The sequence below is a fragment of the Megascapheus bottae genome, chromosome 7, assembly GCF_031878675.1.
Source record: "Megascapheus bottae isolate mThoBot1 chromosome 7, mThoBot2.hap1, whole genome shotgun sequence".
In the NCBI taxonomy this organism is placed as follows: domain Eukaryota; kingdom Metazoa; phylum Chordata; class Mammalia; order Rodentia; family Geomyidae; genus Megascapheus; species Megascapheus bottae.
Window position 1 is genome coordinate 44,424,158 of NC_143515.1, and position 20,496 is coordinate 44,444,653.

Consider the following 20,496-nt stretch of genomic DNA (forward strand, 5'->3'; position numbering starts at 1 on the left):
ATTGACTTGTAAACTGAAGCTGAAGGAGGTCAGTTGAATATTAAATGCCATATTAGAAAGGCAGGATTATATGGCAATTCTAGCGTTAAAGGCTTCATCTTAGTTAATTTCAAAGACAAGATAACTAGTGAGGCTCTATTCAAGATTGCTGCAGTAGAGAAGACAATGTGAATTCAGCTTCTGTAGGGAAAAAAAGGCAGAAGTTTTCAGTACTGAGGTTGAGCTAGGAGTGAGTTAGGGAAGAGTAGGGGAGGCTTGTCAATGAGATTATGCCACCTATGTTTCTTAACTGGCACTTGCTCCTATCTTCTTCAGAGGTAACAGTCTCACACAGGGCAAGGCCAAGGTCCTTAACAAAAGTGTGTATTTTAAAATTGGTTAAAGATGTGGAAAACCTTACATCTCAAAGGGATTGGGAAAGGAACGACAATTTCACACTTTCTTGAATAAATACTCCAAGAAAAGGAAAGTTAGGAATTACAGTTAGTAAAAAAAACTTAAAATATTAGTTAAAGTGAAGGGGACATTGAGACTGTCCCAGTCATCACTGTCCACAGGATTTATGAGATTTTTCAAAATTTGGATACAGGCCGGGAGTTTGGCCTAGCAGTAGAGTGCTTGCCTAGCATGCCTGGAGACCTGGGTTCAATTCCTTGGTACTACATACATAGAAAAAGCCAGAAATGGTGCTGTGGCTCAAGTGGTAGAGCGTTAGCCTTGAGGAAAGCCCAAGGACAGTGTTCAGGCCTCCCCCCCACCCCAGGACTGACAAAAAAAAAATGAAGGATACAACTAAGTTGAAACTCAATATAAAGACAAGAAGATAATACAACAAAGAAGAGGAAACATTTTAGTCAATGAATATTTCAGACCTAAAAATGACTTAAAATATGCATGGTCACAGTCTTAAGGAGCATGTATTAAATGGAAGAGATCTCAAAAGTGAGAACACTATCAAACCACAGAAATGTCCTTTGTTGTATTAATAGGGAATTACAGGAAAGATTCAGATCATAAAAGACTATTTAAAGACAGCTTTAGGAAAAGCACTCCAACCCAGTTGGACTTTTCTACTAGTGTTTGTGTGTATGTGTATGGGTGTGTATGTATGTGTGAGTATATGTATGTGTATACATATATATGTATATATACATGCATGTCTCTACATTTTATGAGAATTAAATTCTAGTATATATGAATTTTTGGAAATATGTACTATGAGGCTGTGACTTATATCTTTGGTGAGACTTAATATCAGAAGCAAAGTCAGTGAACACTGACGAATGAATCTGATTCATATTAGATCAAACTAAAAGTTCTACTAAGACAATTTAGTAGTCAGTCTAGAATTTTGCTAGAATGACTGAAAGAAAAAGGAGGGGAAATTTCAAACAAGAACAGAGATGATGATGAAACTAATATCTGTAAATATTCTATTAGGAGAAAATATATACTGGGAAAAGTGCCTTTCAGGAATTATTTCCTTAGATTTAGACAACTAGATTCAGCCAGGAAGTACTGTTCTCATTATAAGAGGTAAGCAACTTTCTCAAGTAACATAGCCAGTAAAGAGCATTAACAAAGGAAAAAACCATATTAAGTGAAGTAAACCAGACCCAAAGAAACATAGGCTCCATGGTTTCCCTCATTTGCAATAAGTATTACACATCCAGGATTCTCCTGGCAGAAGACCACAACAGATCAATAGCTATGTGGATATGACCATATAGGATGAGGATAAGTGAAATGAACTCCAGGATATGGAAACAATAGCTTGGTTTTTTTCATATATTTTATTGTAATTAATAGAAGGGTTACATTATATTCACCAGATATTATGTACATTAATTCACATACACTGATACCCTTTCTCATGTCTTGGTCCCCATTTCCCTACCCCCACTCCCACCCTCATCTTGTTTCCCCCCCTTCCCTATCCAATTTCAAATAACCAAATACAAATATATCCAATATGTCAGATAACAAAGTGAGATACTGTAACAACATGAGATAACCAAGGGACAGCAAAAGAGATGAGAGATAACATAGTACATTAAGGGCAACAATCATTCATTATATGTCTTTTGTTTCAATATCCTAGAGGTCCTTTCATTTAGCTTCATACTATATGGCCTTATGTATCTAGGTTTTGCTCTATTGCAAATCTCTGCTATGAGAGCCCAAGGTTTCTACTGATTATGACAAATGAGGGAAACCATTGAGCCTATGTTCCTTTGAGTCTGGCCTACTTCACTTAATATGATTTTTTCTAAGTCTTTCCATTTCCTAACAAATGGGGGGATGTCATTCTTTCTGACAGCAGCATAGAATTCCATTGTGTACAAATACTACATCTTGTTGATTCACTCATCAACTGAAGGACATCTGGGTTGGTTCCATATCTTTGCTATGGTAAATAGTAATAGCTTGATTTTTGTATTTGTTGCTCTCAACCTACTGTATGAGGTTATTTCTTCTCTCTTTCTCTCTCTTCCTCTCTATCTCTCTCTCCCCCCCTCCTCTGTGTGTGTGTGTCTCTCTCTCTCTCTTTCTCTCTCTCCTTTGTTTTTGTTTTTGTTTGGTTTGATTTCTCTCCTTATGGTTTATCTCATGTTGTCACTGTATCTGACTTTGGTACCTGTTATATTGTATATATGTTTATTTGAAACAGGGAAGGGAAGGGGAAAAACAAGATGATTGGGAGATGGGGGAAGGAAACTGGGAGAAAAACATCAGAAGGGGTATCAATGTACAAGAAGTAATATACCCACTACCTGATGAATGTAACTGTAACCCCTCTTTACATCACCCCGACAATAAAATACAATTTAAAAATAAAAAAAATAGGCCGGGAGTTTGGCCTAGTGGTAAGAGTGCTTGCCTAGCATGCACAAAGACCCAGGTTCAATTCCTCAGTACCACATAATAGAAAAAAGCCAGAAGTGGTGCTGAGGCTGAGTGGTAGAGCTCTATCCTTGAGAAATCCCAAGGACAGTGCTCAGGCCCTGAGCTCATTCCCAGGACTGGCAAAAAAAGAAAAATAAAAAAATAAAAAAAATTATTTAATCTCCATGACAGGCAAAATTAAAAAAAAGGTTATAAGGAAGATTTCAATCTGAGCAGTAGGACTCATTCCATATTCATAATCATTCATTCATTCATTCTCTCTCAATCATATATAAAGAATTGGGTTATGCTAAAGTAAAAGACAAGTTCAAAACAGAATGCAATCTACAGTAAAAGTTATAGTCTAGGTCTTATTTTTGCATATTTTAAAAGTAATTTTATAGGACTGAAAACAAAATGAGCAGGAGGATGGGAGAAGAGGAGGAAAGTGAGGGGGGAAGGGGAAAAGTGGGAGGGAGGGAAGAAACAGGAAGACCCAAAAGTAGTTCATAAAGCTCAGAGCAGCCTAAAATATTCCCCATCTAGTCCTTTACTGGATAAGTTTGTGAACCACTCACCTACAGGGAAATTGGGATTTAGCTGACTTTTTATATTACAGCCTTTTCCCAAAGAGAAAGAAAAAACAAGTAGTTAATAATTTTCACCTTAAGTATCCCTAGTTTTAGACAAGCCTGTCATGGAAACTCAAGATTTATAACAGGACTGGGTAGGGGGGCATCATATTTGCATCAGAATAAGGCTAGCCATAGGAATATTTAAGTAGCTGGCTCCCTAATGCATTTTAAATAATTTTTACTAACTTGTTTCCAAATCCCAGTAACCCTTTCCTCCCTCCATGAGTTCAAAGTACAACCCTACCGAATTCTTTGCCTTTTAATCCCAGAGATTTTTTACATTTGTTTTGCACTTTCATACTTGTGATTTTCTTTTTAAAATGTAAGCCATTGTTTTAAGAAAAAATTTAAACCAAAAGTTGCATATTAATATTATACACAAACTGAAACATAATGACTTTTCGCACAATTTGCTTTAACATGAAAGTTCTAAAAAACATAAAAGATTTTTATATTTTTTTGACTACTTTTTTGTTTGTGTTTTCTTCTTTGGTACTGGGGCTCAAACCCAGGTTGTTGCACTTGCTTGGCAAGCATTTTGCTACTTTATTAACTGTCAGATTCCACATCATAACAACTATTAAAATTTTTAACTATGAAGTACAGAAGGAAAATCTTTTTCTCTTTCAGTGTATAGTCATGAGAATTTCTGTAGCCACCAAGGCGCGTTCCCAGCAATACAGCCTTGCCTTTTCACTTGTAAGGAATGCTACAGGTTGCAAGGCTTAGCAGTAGGCCAGTAGGACCTGCCACATAATGCACAAGCCATGGCCACACTGTTTTTAGATAGGTCCCTCTAGTGCCTAATCATTAAAGGACAGAGTATGTGTGTGGCCATCTCTGCTCTACTGGTATCTCTCATAGTAAGTAATATGCTATGGAGTCCTTAAGAGGTTGGTTGGGAGAGTAATATCTGTACCAGAGTTTGGGGTCTTCCCTACTCAATTCTTGTCCTGTCACAGTGTTAATTCAACATCATACTCTGAAAGCCTTCCCCGGTCAACCCTGCTTACTATACCCCTTCATTATTCATAGGAATTACACTACTAGCTCTTCCATTGCACATATATCTGAGGTGCTTTTTTCTACATTTATCATACTTTTTGAATTCACTCTCATGCTTTCTTATTTCATCACTCATATTTGAAATCCATTTGGGAACATAGCTTTCTCTGGAATGTAACCCCCCTCTTTCTTTATTTTTGGTGCTGATCCTGGAGTTGAACTCAGGGCCTGAGTGTTGTCCCTGGGCTTCTTTTGCTCAAGACTAGAGTTCATTCAACCACTTGAGTCACACTTCTACTTCTAGCCTTTATTTACTTTTGAGGGAGGGTGGGGGGAGTGTTATAGAGGAGGTAAGAGTCTCACAGACTTTCTGGCCCAGGTTGGCTTGGAACTCTGATCCTCAGATCTCAGCCTCCTTAGTAGCTAGTACTATATTGTGAGTCAGCTAGAATGTAGCCTTCTCAAAGCAAGGCAATCTGATGGCTTGCACTGGTATTCATATGGATTTACTGTTTTAACAATGTATAGAAATATATAGCTTGTGTTTTTACTAACACCTTTGCTCCACATTTAGAGGCTGGGGCTCCTAGAAGGATTGAAGCCAGCATAATGCAGATATATTTATTTCTGCATATACAACAGCACCTTCTATAAGGTCTTCTGAATAGATTTAAGTAAATATTTCTTGATTTGACTTGATCATAACTGGAGGTGAAGTAAATCATTTTCCAGGGCCTGACATATACTAAGCAAAGATGTTACCATTTGATCCATGCCACTCCTCAGCACTTTTTAACCTTTTTAACTCTTTGAAGACAATCTTTTTTGAAGGGAGTGAATAGTATCCATTATTTATTCTCATTCTAAATCACTATCAGAGTAGAGTTTGGAACTCATACATTTTTTAAAAATATATTAAATTATTGTCATGGGTACTTTAGGAGCTTCCCACTAGTCAAATAACGGAACCCTTACAAACTCTAAACGAAGGTATTTTATGGTCTTTTGAGGATGAGAAAATAGGATGAGTAAGATTACAGATAAACTGATAGCTAGCCAAGGTGGGATTTGAACTTAAATCAACATGACCAAAATGCAGTGATTTTTCCATGCCCTCAATAGAAGGAAGGGAGAGGGTAGTAAGCACATCAATAGTTTTTGTGCTCAGATAAAACCATAACAGCCTATCAGGTTTTCTAGCAAGAAATTGCTATTTCCATTTGGGAGACTCAAAAAGAAGTAATATTTAAATTGAGCTTGAAAAATATTGACTATTACAGAAATAGAAACTGAAAGAAAACAAACAAACCAGGAGAAAGAAAGCCAGAATCTGGGTAAAGTATGTGCTAGTAACAAAGAGGTTTGTAGAAACACACCAGGGGGGAAATCCTTGCATTCATTTACATAAAATTTTGGAAACTACAAAGAAACTGGAACATAAGCACCAGAGAGATACAGAGGTAATTCTGAAAAAAGTGGCTGGACAAACAATGATAAATAGGAGAAAAAAGGAAGAAGAGGAAAATTAAACTACCTATAACTCCTAGTTTAGGTGACATTTATAGAATTAGTGATAGTAGCATTGATGAGAAATACAAGCTCTCCTATCAAAGGCTATATCTTCATGTTTTTCAACCAGCCCAGTAAATCTGAGTACTGATCAGTCAGACTGACACAAAAGGAAACAAAACTTTCAGTGCTCAGGATTCAATGATACATAGTTACAGACAAGAACTTTGAAACTAGTAAGACACTAATAGTCTACTTCTTACCATGGTCATCACCTTAGCCAAACTACAATATACTTATTTCCTCTAAAAAGAATGGCAGTACAATCAGCAAAGTGATACGGGAAGTATAAAGTGATTTAAACTGGTAAGAGCCTTAGGTCAATACCCAGCAATGCAGAAACCACCAGTAACAGCTGGAAAATAACACTCACCAGAATCTATGGCATGTTTTGTAAATCTAAAGAATTCTTGTGGGGGCAAATACCAAATATTCTTTTGTTACCAGCATAACAATCATAAAATATTATTTATAGCTATCACTTCTAAGGGATCTTACATCAGTTCTGATGGCTTCACATTCCTTGGCTTTATAGAGGGTATTTTCCATGTTGTTGTTTTCACATCATTTTCCCTTTTTATATGCCTGTGTTCTTTCTCCTTCATCATAAGGACTTCAAACATATCAGATTTCAGTCCTCCCTAAAGAATTCCTATTAGTTTATCTGCAAGGACTTTTTAATATTTTTATTTATTTATTTATTTATTTATTTGGCCAGTCCTGGGCTTGAGCTCAGGACCTGAGCACTGTCCCTGGACTTTCTCAAGGCTAGAGCTCTACCACTTGAGCCTCAGCACCATTTCTGGCTTTTTTCTATGTATGTGGTACCAAGGAATCGAACCCGGGTCTTCGTGCATGCTAGGCATGCATGCTACCACTAGGCCAAACTCCCAGCCCATCTGCAAGGACTTTTATTTCTTTTTTTCATATATTTTTATTGCAATTAATAGAAGGGTTACATTATATTCACCAGACAGAAGGCGCATTACTTCACAAACATTGATATTCTTTCTCATGTCTTGGTCCCCATTTCCCTTCCCCCACCCCCACCTCTCATCTTGTTTTGCCCCCTTTCCTATCTGATTTCAAATAATCAAATAAGCATATATCAGATAACAAGGTAAAATATTGTAACAATATGAAATAACCAAGAGACAACAAAAGAGATGAGAGATAACGTAGTACATTAAGGACAACAATCACTCATTATATGGCTTTTGTTTCTATATCCTAGAAGTTCTTTCATTTAGTGTCATACTATATGGTCTTATGTATCTAGGTTTTGCTCTATTAAGGACCTTTATTTCTAAATAAGGTCACAGTCACTGATTCAAGGAATGTAGACACAATTCAATCGCCAGCAGTTCCCACTGTTTCTCTTGGTGAACACAGTCAGAATTCTCTGTATAAGAAAAGATTCATAACTGCTATGTTAAATAGTAAAGGTCTTAGCATAATGGCTATATTTCATCCACTGAGAATTTAAGAAATGTACCAGTGATTTAGTTTCTATACTTTTCTATACTATAATCAGGTATATGTGTGTGGCTATACTTGAGATATCTGAACAGGGACTAATAAATTCATGTATGCATTACTATATTCAATTTCTCATTCATTGTTCACTTATTTATTCATTCATTGTTCATTTATTTATTGTTTCTTCTCTTCTCTCCCCCTCTTCTCCCTCCTCCATGTATGTTCTGTGCTTGCGATAAAACATAGTTCCTGGTTTTCCTATTCACTTCATAAGAATAAAAATTTAATCTGATGTATTTACAACCCAAAGAAATCATACTTGCCTGGTTTGATAAGAGTTTTTAAAGTCAAATTTGTAGCTAATCACCAGTTTTATATGGTGGGTCAGAGTCTAGGAAACATAAAATAGATCATATAGGCTTCTTCATTTACAGAAGGAAACACTGCAGTACAGGGAACTCTACTGAATTAGTTGTAAAAAAAATGGAAAAGAGACAAAGTATAATTAGAACTCCCATTGTTTTATGAATTATAGAACTAGAGGAAATAAAACTGCATTTGATATTAAGAAATGAGTATGAATTTTGTGATAAAGATGAGAATTATATGGTGATAATACTTAAACATTTAAGTTAAAAATTTGATGATGCCCTAAGTTTACTTTAAAAGGTAAAAGATAAAAACAGATAAAAATTTTCTATATTTTTATTAGCATCAGCTAATTGTACTATAATCAGATTTAAACCTTCTATCACTTTCCTCATCAAAATTTTAAAATGTCAATTATTAAACCAAAATGCATAGGGAGTTTCTAATTTTCAGTATGTTTAAATTTTTTCAACAGTTTTAAAAATGTATCTTCCTTTAGGCAATATTATATATTTAACAAGTTCTCTTACCAGTGGGCAATAAGATTCTTAAAATATTAATTTTAAAGATGGACTTTAGAGTTCTTTTCCACAGGTCGCTATCACCCACTATCATCAACAATAATAATTCTAATAGTCCATATTCAGGTCGCATTTCCACAGCATTCTGAATTATGAATATTTAAATACAGCGATAATCTGACTTTGAGATATACTGTATACTACCATGTTAAAAATACATTCAAAACAAGAACACTGTTATGCTCACCATATATTTGATTACTTAATTTTTAAATACTAAACAAAATTGCTATGTACTTCAGCTTTTTATTTTTTTTGAAAAAAAAAAGATTAGTTCTACAAGGTATTTTGGAATTCTTGCAGTATGAGTTTCCAAATGAAAGTAAAGTCAGCTCCAAGTTTATTTTCATCTAACAATCTATAAGGTGTTAATACTAAGTACACAGCAAGTTATTAAAGCTCAAAAACAACTTACTTGTATGACAAATGGTTATACTAAGACAAAGGAAATTTCAGTGCAAGTGCGTATGTAGAGACTTTTCCAGAATTAAATTTTGCACATCCTCAATAAAGAAAATGTTACTAAATGGCCACTGTATTATGTTCACATAACATGAAACACTTAGAAACGCACTTTCACACTCCATCTTATAAGCAACCATGATTGATAAATAGATTGTGTTAGAATTCCCTCTAGCAAACAGTGAACAAGCAATTTTAATGAGGGTGATGACCCTATCCTATGGAAATTCTAGGCACTCTGAGAGTATTTTGCTACCAGAAAAGGTCAGGAGCTACAATTTTTTTTTCCAGATCATTAACATTTTCACTAAATTTAAATTTTATAAGTTCCTTAGTTTTTCTACAAAAGGTAAGACACTTTGAAAAGTTTAGAAGAAACACTCAGTTCTTGGAACATATTTTTAGAATGCCATAGAATTTTAGAGAGGGAAGGAACCTTTGAGAACACTTCTAATCTTCTACTTTATACACTCAAAAGTCTGTGCAGGCTAAATGATCTGCTGGAGGTTGTGATTCTACTCAAGGAGAGAACTGGGAATAGAACCCAATCACCTGACTCAATCTAGCCCAACCACCAGCAATCAAGAAGTGACAAGTTTTAAAAAAACACAAAAAACCCCTGTAAGTTTCCAAAGTTACTCAGCTGTTAGGATGCAGACCTGTTCTCCAGAGGGCTCATATCATGACAGGTAGCTAGACAGAAACAAATGGGGCAAATGAGCTGCCCTCTGTAGTGAGGCACTAGGTAGGCACTGGCCCCGTGAAAACGGGCTTTATGTCTCCGGTAATCACTCAGTATCTCTCCAAGAGTTATGTGGGTCAAGTGAAAGGAGAGCGAGATGAATACCTACCTATAAACCGGCAGGAGTTATTCCAGTTCAGAATTTCATGTAACGTAATGCAAGTGAAATCCTAGAGTTCATGGGGTTAGACACACAGTAGGAGCTCAAGGAAATCAGAAAAGGAGGTCAGCATAATACAAAATCATCAAAGGTGGTGTGTAAGAGCAAGAATGTACACTGGCACATGAAAAAGGACTGTACTTCTGAACCCAAGGTGGGGGTGTGTCCAGATTAAGGAGAACTCCATGGAAGTAAAAAGTGTGATGCTCATCAAATTGTGACACTGGGATACAGATCCAATCCGTGTGACTCCAGACTACCACTCAGCATCACTGCTAGGAATGCCCGTGTAAGTGAGCAAGTAATGAAATCAGAAAGACACATTTGTTTTCTAAATACCAGACCAGCACTCCTAGGCTCAACATCCTAGGTATCAATTTGGCTATATCATATTACCAGTCTATAATCACTGAGGTATCAAAGCAGTTTACAACTTAGTTTATATAGTCCAAGATCATTTAGTCATTAATCTGGGAAACACAGATTGAGAAACATATTTTATTGAAGATGATAAAATTTGTACATAGTAACTGTTCAAAAACTTATTCTGAATTTATTCATATTGTTCTTTCTAATTTTGTTTACTAATTTTGTTTCTTAATATAATTTAAATTAAAAATTTAATGTAATCAAAATAAATCAGAGCAAAGGACAAATGTTCAGTATTGTCACTGAGGGTTTTTTTTTCTTTTTTAGTGATTTGTCTAATCCTTAAAAGTTTTGATAAAAGATGACTGAAGCATAGGAAATTACAGAGCAAAGGAACAATAAGGCAGCAGCATTTGCAGTGACAACCAACAATGGAAGTGTGAAACTAAGGTTTTTTTTTTTTATTTTTTTGCCAGTCCTGGTCTTGGGCTCAGGGCCTGAGCACTATCCTTGAGCTTTCTCAAGGCTAGAACTCTTATCACTTGAGCCACAACACCACTTCTGGCTTTTTTTTTTTTTTATGTATGTGGTACCAAGGAATCGAACCCAGGTCTTCAAGCATGAAAGACAAGCCTTCCACCACTAGGCCAAACTACCGGCCCAAAACTAAGTTTTTTCAATCTAATCAACCATGCGATTTTTTTAAAAAAAGTTTTAGACATGTAAACAAATGCTGTATTTACAGTCAGTTCTTGAACTATGTATAAGGAAATGAGCTTCATTCAATCAAAAAATGACTACCTTTTGAATTATATCTAAGAAGAAAGTATGATTGGGAATAGATGGAAGAAGAATATTCAAATCACATATGTTGCAAAAATGTAAATTAGTTTAACTAAAACAAAACAGTAATGGTTAAGTACAAGCAAGATAAGTTCATTAATAGTGAATAAGCAAATATCTACCTCAAAATAAACAGGATATATATTTTTCCCCTCCAAAGGTTCCTGAAACATTCAACAAGTTAACCCTGTGTCTTCAGAAAAGTGATTTTCAATAAGTTGTAAAATCTTAAAGTCATTCAGTCCAGTTCTAGTACTAAATTAAGAATTAAGAATCAATAATAATGCTGGGTTCAGTGGCTCATGCCTGCATTCTAGCTACTCATGAAATAGAAATCAGAGGACTGACATTCCAACTTCACTTAACCAAAGAAATCTAAGACATTTTTATCTCCACTTAGCCACCAAATGTCAGAAGTGGAGGTCTGGTTCAATTAGTAGAGTACTAACTTTGAGTGAAAAAATTAAGCAAATGATTTAGTTTGGTACCTCACAAAGATTCCACAGTGTTAAGATACAAAGTTTTCACATAAATCTATAATTAACTCAATCCTAATCAAAATCTTAGCAGTATTTTAATAGAAATTAATCATTTGGTTCTAAAATATTACATAGGGATTTCCAAAGCAGCTAGTAAAACCAAAACAATTTGAACAAATGTAGAAAACTTGAAAAATTATACTACCTAATTTAAAAATGATAAAACTACAGTAGTCAAGATAATGTGATGCTGCTCTTCATCATGATTAAATATACCTTGTATATTTAAAGGACATAGGTAAGACACTGGAAAGATAGATAACAAATGAAGAACTTATCTGCAAAACAAGTATCTGACAAAGGACTTCTACCCCCCAAATATGAAGATCCCCTATAATACATTCAGGATATAAACCAATATAAAATGCACATATTTGCCAAAGAATATGAGAGTAGCAAAACTGTGCATGAAACTTGCTCAACATTAGCCATTATAGATGATTGCTACAAATTTATACTACATGTAAGTAACATCCAATAAAATGGGTACTATTTAGAAAAGAACTAGAAACAAAATATGGAACAAATAGAATTATTACATAATGCTGATGGGAATTTTATAATGTTATGATCATTCCAGAAAAGAATTTATCAGTTTCTAAGTTAAGCTCACATTATCATATGACCCAGAAATTCTGCTCAATTATTTACCCAAAAGAAAAAGAAATAAAAACATAAGCCTACCCATAGTAGTTTTATTTATAACTGTCAAAAACAGACAAAATAATTGGCAATATAATACTACTACCTATCAGTGACAAAGGATGAACTAATAATAAGTTGTAAGAATAAATTTCAAAAGTACTATGCTGAGTAAGAGTCTTACACAAATGAGTACATACATTATGATTCTATTGAGACAATATAAAGATACAGGGGCACCAATCTTTCTAGGGTTTAGAGGGAGGGGTGGCAAGACAAAGGAACTGACTATAAAGAAAGAGAGCTTTGGGCTGAGAGTTTGGCCTAGTGGTGGAGTGCTTATTTAGCATGCACAAAGACCTGGGTTTGAGTCCTCTGTACCACATACATAAAAAAAGCTTGAAGTGGTGCTATAGCTCAGGAGGCAGAGTACTAGTTTTGAGGAAAAAGCCCAAGGACAGTGCTCAGGGTCTGAGTTCAAGCCCCATTACCGGCAAAACAACAACAAAAAAGAGCTTTGGAGAATGAAGAAAATGTTTTGTAACTTTATGGTGATAGTTACAAGACATGTATGTGTCAAACTATATCTAACTATATTTTGAAGACGAATTTTACTGTTTATAAATTGTAACTCAAGTCATCCTAACTTTAAAATTAAGTATGCAAACTTTTAAAGGCTTTTCATACATATTGCCAAATTATCTATCAATTAACTTAACATGCACTTTTATTTAATTTAACTCCCAATGACACTTTCTTATCAGTCTCAATTTTATCAGACTGTTACTTTTGAAATTCTCCAATTTGCTGAATCCTAACAACAACAACAACAACAAAAAATTAAAAAAGGAAAAGAAAATAAAAAAAGAAAAGAAAAAGAGCATCTCTATTCAAGGCTGTCCCCAGGCAACAACAACAACAACAAAACCAAGACCCCCATCTCAAAAGTAAACCAAGGCAAGAAGGGTTGTAGATATGGCTCAAACAGCAGAGCATTTGTGTGGCAAACATAAGGACCTAGGTTTAATCTCCAGTTCTACAAAATAAACTACACAAACAACCACCCAAAGGCTGCATCATTTTGCATCCCCACTACCAATGAGTGAGAGTGCCTGTTATGCCAAATATGTGTTGGCAGTTGGTGGTACTCAGACATGTTTCAAGTATTTAAAGCCACATGTTAATGGCCATTACACTGAATAATCACATTCCTATCAACACGCATAGTTCTACTGGACAAGCTCTCTGTTTAAAACTTAACAGACTATACAGTAGAAGTAGAGCTGATGTGACAACTTTGCTGTTTATTTCTTCTGCATACATTCATCACTTCTCACTGGATTTTGACAGTTCTTTATCTGCATTTGCTCAGAAATTCAGATTCCTGTTTAGCCACTTCTTACATATGTGCCCATTAACAAATGACTTAACCCCTCTGACTCTGTTTCCTTATCCTAATTACTCATTAGTTTGGTGCAAGGATTAAATTAAATAAGCAAGGTAAAATAAATTAAAACATTCATCATGTTAAGCCCTCATTTGTAAACTCCTCTGGGTTACTACTTTGATTTTTCAATGCTTCAATATGGTACTTTGAAGAAGTTTACTGAGAGCAAAAGTATAATACTGTATTTACCCGATCTGGATTTTTATAACCCAAAAGTAGATTTGCTGCTTTTATATCACCATGGACATACTCATTTTCATGTATATATTCCAATATGTCCAGCTGTGAAAAGAAAATAGGTAATGTAAGTTATACTTCTGTTTAGAGCTTTTCATTAATTTGAACATTTTAAATATGGAATCACGTGGGTTTGTGTTCATATTAACACTAACAAAAGATACGATTCAAAATTATTGGTCAATTATTCCAAAATGTCATCATTTCTGGTTGTTCATCTTAGAAAAAGTTCAATAAAATGACCCACAAATATCAAGTGTTTTTACTGAACTTTAGATTAGAGGAAATCAGGATTCAACAATGCTTATGCCTATGTTCTTGACATCCCAGTGGTCAAACCACACTGCATAAAGAAGAAAATGGCACAACAAAAATGAGAGATACATAGAAAACTAATCATGAAATCTGCTCAGCATTTCTTTATTAGATCTGAAACCAAAACACTAAGTACATTTCTTCTGTAGAGGAAAACTCCTAAGTTTCACTTTTAATTCCTTTTGGCCCTGCAAACCTTGTGCCCATGAAACCTTTCCTGGAAAGGTGGATGAATGAACAGAGAAATTAATGAGTTCTATTTGACACATTAGACCCTGTCAGGAGGAGTGGTTTCACCTTACTTAAAAAGGTATAAACTGTAAAAAAAAAAAAAAAAAAAAAAAGTATAAACTGGCCTGGTACAGTGGCTCACTCCTGTAATCCTAGTACTCAGGAGGCTGAGATCTGAGGATTTTGGTTCAAAGCCTGCCCAGCCACTAAAAAGTCCGTGAGACTCTTATCTCCAATTAATCACCAGAGAACCAGAAGTGGCGCTGTGGCTCAAAGGGTAGGGTGGTAGTCTTGAGCTGAAGAGCTCAGAGACAACACCCAGGCCCAGAGTTCAAGTCCTACATCTGACAAAAAAAAAAATCTATTAACCGAGAAGTAAGCAAACCAAATACAGAAAAGATAATGCAAATATTTGGTATATAAATAAAAGCATGCACGAGTGCATTTATGTTTTCATTGCTTCTGATTTTAAAAAATGCATTTATTCACTGCCCAAAGTAATTACTGGTATCATCATACTAAAAACTTTGTATCATCATGTGTTTGTTATGGAAAATAATAGTTGACCATAATTTGCATTGTTATAAACATAACTAACAAAGGAAATGGTATTTTTATAGCCATACAAGGTAGTTCAGATATAGGAAACAAATCAGAGTATAATACCAATGTCTAAATGAATCTGTAGCCTTCAACAAAGCCCACTGTTATGTCACTAAAACAGCCACTACTTTCAAGAGCCAACATTTCAATTTCTGATAACAAAAATTTTTACATATGTTTATTTACTTATTTGAAATAAGATAGGGAATGGGGGGAAACAAGATGAGAGGAGGGGTTGGGGGAGGGAAATGGGCACAAAAACATGAGAAGGGGCAGCAATGTTTGTGAAGTAATGCACCTTCTATCTGGTGAATATAATATAACCCTTCTATTAATTACAATAAAAATATATTTTAAAAATTTTTTACATTTTGACAAGTAAATGATTTAAAAAGAGTATGTAAAATAACTTATGCCTTCTTACCATCCGAATACCAAGCTGCAGGACAGTTGACTTTTTAAAAGGTCCATTCTTGTCTGAGATCTTCTGTAAATCCATTCCTAGTCTTTCCATTACCATAAATCTATAACTATAAGGAAGATAAATCAAATAGAAATCTTTCTGAAATAATAATGTTTGAAATGAATGAATTTTAGAAAAGGAAAAATACCTCTAACCTAACAACAAAACATGATATAGGCTGAACCTTTAGTACTAAACACACATTAATTATAAAGCTATCCTTTTGTAAAAAAAAAAAAAAAAAAAGCTACTGCTCAGAATTTACTTTTCAGTTAGTTTTCTAGGAGAAGGGAATACTATACTGAACCATCCCCACTATTTTAAATAATGAAGAGAATAGTCTTTTAAAATAGGGTACTTCTGAATTTTAACTCATTTTAACTCCATCACAATTTTTTGGCTCTATAGACTGAACAAATTATTTGTTCACACAGAAAATTGTTTAGATTTGTTAATCTTATAATAATCATACCTGTTTTCTTTTTTTTCTTTCTTTTTCTTTTCATTCATTCATTCATTCATTTATTTATTTATTGTCATGGGGCTTGAACTCTGGCCTAGGCACTGTCCCTGAGCTCTTCAGCTCAAGGCTATCGCCCTACCCCTGGGCCTGGGTGCTGTCTCTTAGCTCATGGCTCAAGGCTACCACCCTACCCTTGAGCCACAGCCCCACTTCTCTGTTTTCTAGTGATCAATTGGAGATAAGAGTCTCTCAGTTTTGTGGCTTTGTATTGCCCGGGCTGGCTTTGAACCATGATCCTCAGACCTCAGCCTCCTGAGTAGCTAGGATTACAGGCGTGAGCCACCATGCCCAGCCAAACCTGTTTTCTGTATATGTTTACAAACATGTGTGTTTTTCTGGAAGTACTGGGATTTGAAGTCAGGACCTCATGCTTGCTAAGAAGGCAGTCTACTATTGGAGCCACGTGGCAATAATCAGCAATTTTGGGGATTAAAGCATATGTTTTTGTGTGGACAAGCATTGGGTTGTAATTCTACTATGCCTCTTATATAGATGGGATAACAGATGTACACCACCTCATTCATTTAAAGTATACTTCTTCCCTTTCTTTTCTGTTTAGCACTCTGTATTCATTCTTTATTTCCATTCATTTATGTACTGACATAAGCCTCCATTCTGTATCTATGTTATACACACATATACAAGCTTTGGGGATTTTGCTTTACCATAATGTATGTGATCTTGTATACACTTGCCCAATCCTGTGCATTCAACAGTGTCTCCTATAAATCCTAATACAGTTCTAGCTGCACACAACATGACACAGATATACCACAGTTCACTAAGTATACAGTCCCCGATTGAAAGTCCTTTACTTTGTTTCCAGTCATTGTTTTTCTGTACAGCATTTGAAGATTATTCGAACAAGCTACACATATCTATCTGTAAATAACCTATCTTAGAAAGGCTACTCAAAGAAGAAAATGAAATAAAATATATAAAAGTCCTTGGCATAAAATGAGTACATAACTTTATTCCCTTCTTTAAATCACTACTAATGAATTATTTTTATGTGATGACTAGTTATATGTGATGATTTCAAAGGCATTTCTATACATTCTTTGTCTGTCTCTCCTCAAGAGAAGAGATGAACCGCTCTCTTGAGGAATTCATAGAGCACTATGCCATGCTTCGAGCAGAGAGAATGTAGCCAACTTGACATCGTTTCTAAGGTTAAACCATAACTTTTGGCCTCAATATCTTCCCTTGTGATACTATCTTTCTCCCTTTTAATCACTTACTCTAAGGGAAGCAAGTCAGTTGCCATTGCTTTACAGTACTGAAGGAGAGAGTGGTAATGGGTTTCATACAGAGACCCATGTTGTCATGAAGTTAGGCTCAGCAGTAATCACAAGCAAATGTGGGTCTCAGGCTTAGCAATAGCAACCTGAGTGGCTCTGAAAGCAGATCTTCTCCCAGGAGGGCATGGTAGAGACTACAGCCTGGCCAGCAGAAAGTTTACCATAACTTTCAGGAGAGACTCTGAGCTACATCATCCCAGCCAAACCATGTGCAGATCCCTCATCCACAGAAGCAAAGTGTTTTAAGTTTGTTATAAACCACTACGCCTTTCTTTTTTTTTTTTTTTTTTTTTTTGCCAGTCCTGGGCTTGAAGCTCAGGGCCTGAGCACTATCCTTGGACTTTCTCAAGGCTAGACCTCTACCACTTGAGCCTCAGCACCACTTCCAGCTTTTTCTATATATGTGGTACCAAGGAATCGAACCCGGGTCTTTGTGCATGCTAGGCAAGCACTTTAACCACTAGGCAAAACTCCTGGCCCCATCCCACTACGCCTTTCTTAATCGACTACATAGCAACAGATATTTAATCATTCATATACAGAGTAAGGCTTTTCTTGAATTATAATTGATACATAGTTTATAACATTTGGTTATAATTTGCTTTTACCTTCGTCCCTTGAATTCAGTCAGACCAGATCCATAGAACACAGGAATTCCTAAATAATCAAGCTGTTTATGTTCTATCCATTTCTTGACTACAAAGACAAATTTAACAACAAAAATGACTCATTTTATTTACAAAAACATATTTTTTTACCTTTGAAAAGATGCTAAGATTTATTTAGGTAAACAAAATAATTAGCACCTAGCAGGAGATGCTATGTCCAAGTCAATTGTTGCTTTAAATAATAACTTAATAACAATAAATTTGGAAGAGGTACTAGCAATTGAACTTAGACCCCACACTTAGCAAGACAGACATTCTTAACACTGGAGCCATGTCTATAGGCCCAAAAATTTTACTGCTAAATCACTATTAACAAAAGTAAGTCGTAGTGTTAAAAATAGATTTGTACCATATTCACAAATATTTCTATTCATGTAAAAATTACTTATAGGCTAAATTTCTAAATATAACATATTTACTAGTAAAGTATCCTCACTGAAACAACTTCCTTCCCTTGTTATATATTCTTTAAATTCTGAAATTTATAATCTAGAGCGAAAAACCTACTTGTTTTTTTCATATATTTTTATTTTAATTAATAGAAGGGTTACATTATATTCACCAGACAGAAGGTGCATTACTTCACATACATTGATACCCTTTCTCATGTCATGGTCCCCATTTCCCGCCCCCCCCACTCATGTTGTTTCCCCCCTTCCCTATCCAATTTCAATTAACCAATGAAGCATATATACAGTATCCTACTTGTTCTTAAAGTTATACAGAAATAACTTTGATTAAATTCATTTTACAAAAAACTCTAAAACTGGAATGCTTAATTTATTTGAAAACCAGGTCATTTAACTGTTTTTTCACCTTTTCTATCATACATATTTAAAAAACTACTGATAAATGATCAGGTTTAATTGATTCTATTTATCAGTCTGATACGGACTAAGCAGTGGTTAGTTCAGTCTGAATGGTTAGGAGCTTTTACTATGAAAGCCAGCTAATTATGTAAGCAAACCCTAGCATTCTTTTCCATAGCCATAATGTACTAGTCACTGTACCTATCAACTTTGTTAATTTAGTATTTATAAATACCTTTATTCTGCCTAGTCTAACTGGTAAAGTTTTATTTTGTTTTGAAATATTGAGGAATTAATTCAAGATCTTCCACATGCTATGTAATTATGTTCTTACTAGAACCATGCCTACAGTTCTTATCTTTGCTACTTTGTTTCTGAGATAAGATCTAACTTTGTATAAGCTGGCCTTGAACTTGTAATATGCTTCCCAAGTAGTTGAGATTACAGGCATGTACCACCATACTAGGCTATAAATTGTAATTCTTATATACAATGTTCAGTACCAAGTAATTTTTCAACATTCAAATTTTTAGCACTTTCTTAAATACAATAGTATTTATTCATTTCTATATACTTCATTCTATTTCACAACCAATTTCCTTGCATGTCTTAGTATACATACATATATACAGATTCATATGTAAAGATATATATATAAATCTAAGGAGATATGTATATGTGTATGTATATATGTACATAAATATAGTATTATGTATAATGTTGACATTATTTCATTATATCCTTCCAATCTAAATGGTTCTTTGTAAAAGAAATAATTTCAATCTGCTATCTTTTATATTTAGAGAACTCTTAGTAGCTTAGATCAAACATCACAACATTTTATATAAAGTAGTAAAAACAAGTTTGACTTAAAATATATAACCCATTATGTATGCCATATCAAGATTTGTATACCATCTGTCTTGCTTTTCTATGTTATAGCAGTTAACTATCACTTTACAATAAAATTTCTTATGGAAAAGAATTTTCCAGGACAGAAAAGACCAAAATATTAACATTCACTTTAGCAAGCACATATAAAGAAGTAGCTTACTTTGCTAATTTTACTTACTGCAGTCTTTTTTAGCAGCTCTCTGATAAAATTTAAGTTCTGAAAATAATGGACCATTTTCTTGATATTCCTTTGAAGGGAAAGAATAATCAATTTTACTAGGAAAAAAAAATCCTAAAAATAGAACCAGTATTTTAAATGTGAAAATATGGTATACATATGCAATACATAATAGTACTTGAATCAATCTTTATAAAACACAGGCACCAGATTTCCACTAAAAATCTCAGAAAACACTAAATAAACTTGAAACATCTCATTTTTAAACAACATATTGTACTACTATCCCAATATAGTCTTACACATGAAAGTAGTCTTATGGAAAGCACTTACCAAAAGGGCTGAGAACTACACACATAAATACCCACAGTCACTGTATATTAACATGTACAGCAGGACTAGGCATCGGGATACAAACAGAAACAGAACTCTAGGCCTGCCTTTAAGGACTTTACCATCTACAGAATGGAAACCAGTATGGTAGATGGCAACACAGAACAACGGTCCTCTGGTCTTAACATATTAATAATGTGAAAGTATAGCATT

General features: G+C 34.6%; 1 protein-coding gene across 3 annotated transcripts in view; it reads right to left on the reverse strand.

Moving 5' to 3' along the window:
* The window catches only part of Vrk2 (VRK serine/threonine kinase 2), a 74,321-nt gene that overhangs the window by 37,381 nt on the left and 16,444 nt on the right, over positions 1-20,496 (reverse strand). For all 3 annotated transcript variants that reach the window (XM_090336877.1, XM_090336878.1, XM_090336879.1), the window contains exons 4-7: positions 19,951-20,020; positions 18,010-18,097; positions 15,539-15,644; positions 13,918-14,010 (exon numbers count right to left, since the gene is read on the reverse strand). In XM_090336877.1, coding sequence (XP_090193003.1) covers positions 13,918-14,010; positions 15,539-15,644; positions 18,010-18,097; positions 19,951-20,020 — 357 coding nt within the window. The remainder of the gene's footprint in view (positions 1-13,917; positions 14,011-15,538; positions 15,645-18,009; positions 18,098-19,950; positions 20,021-20,496) is intronic.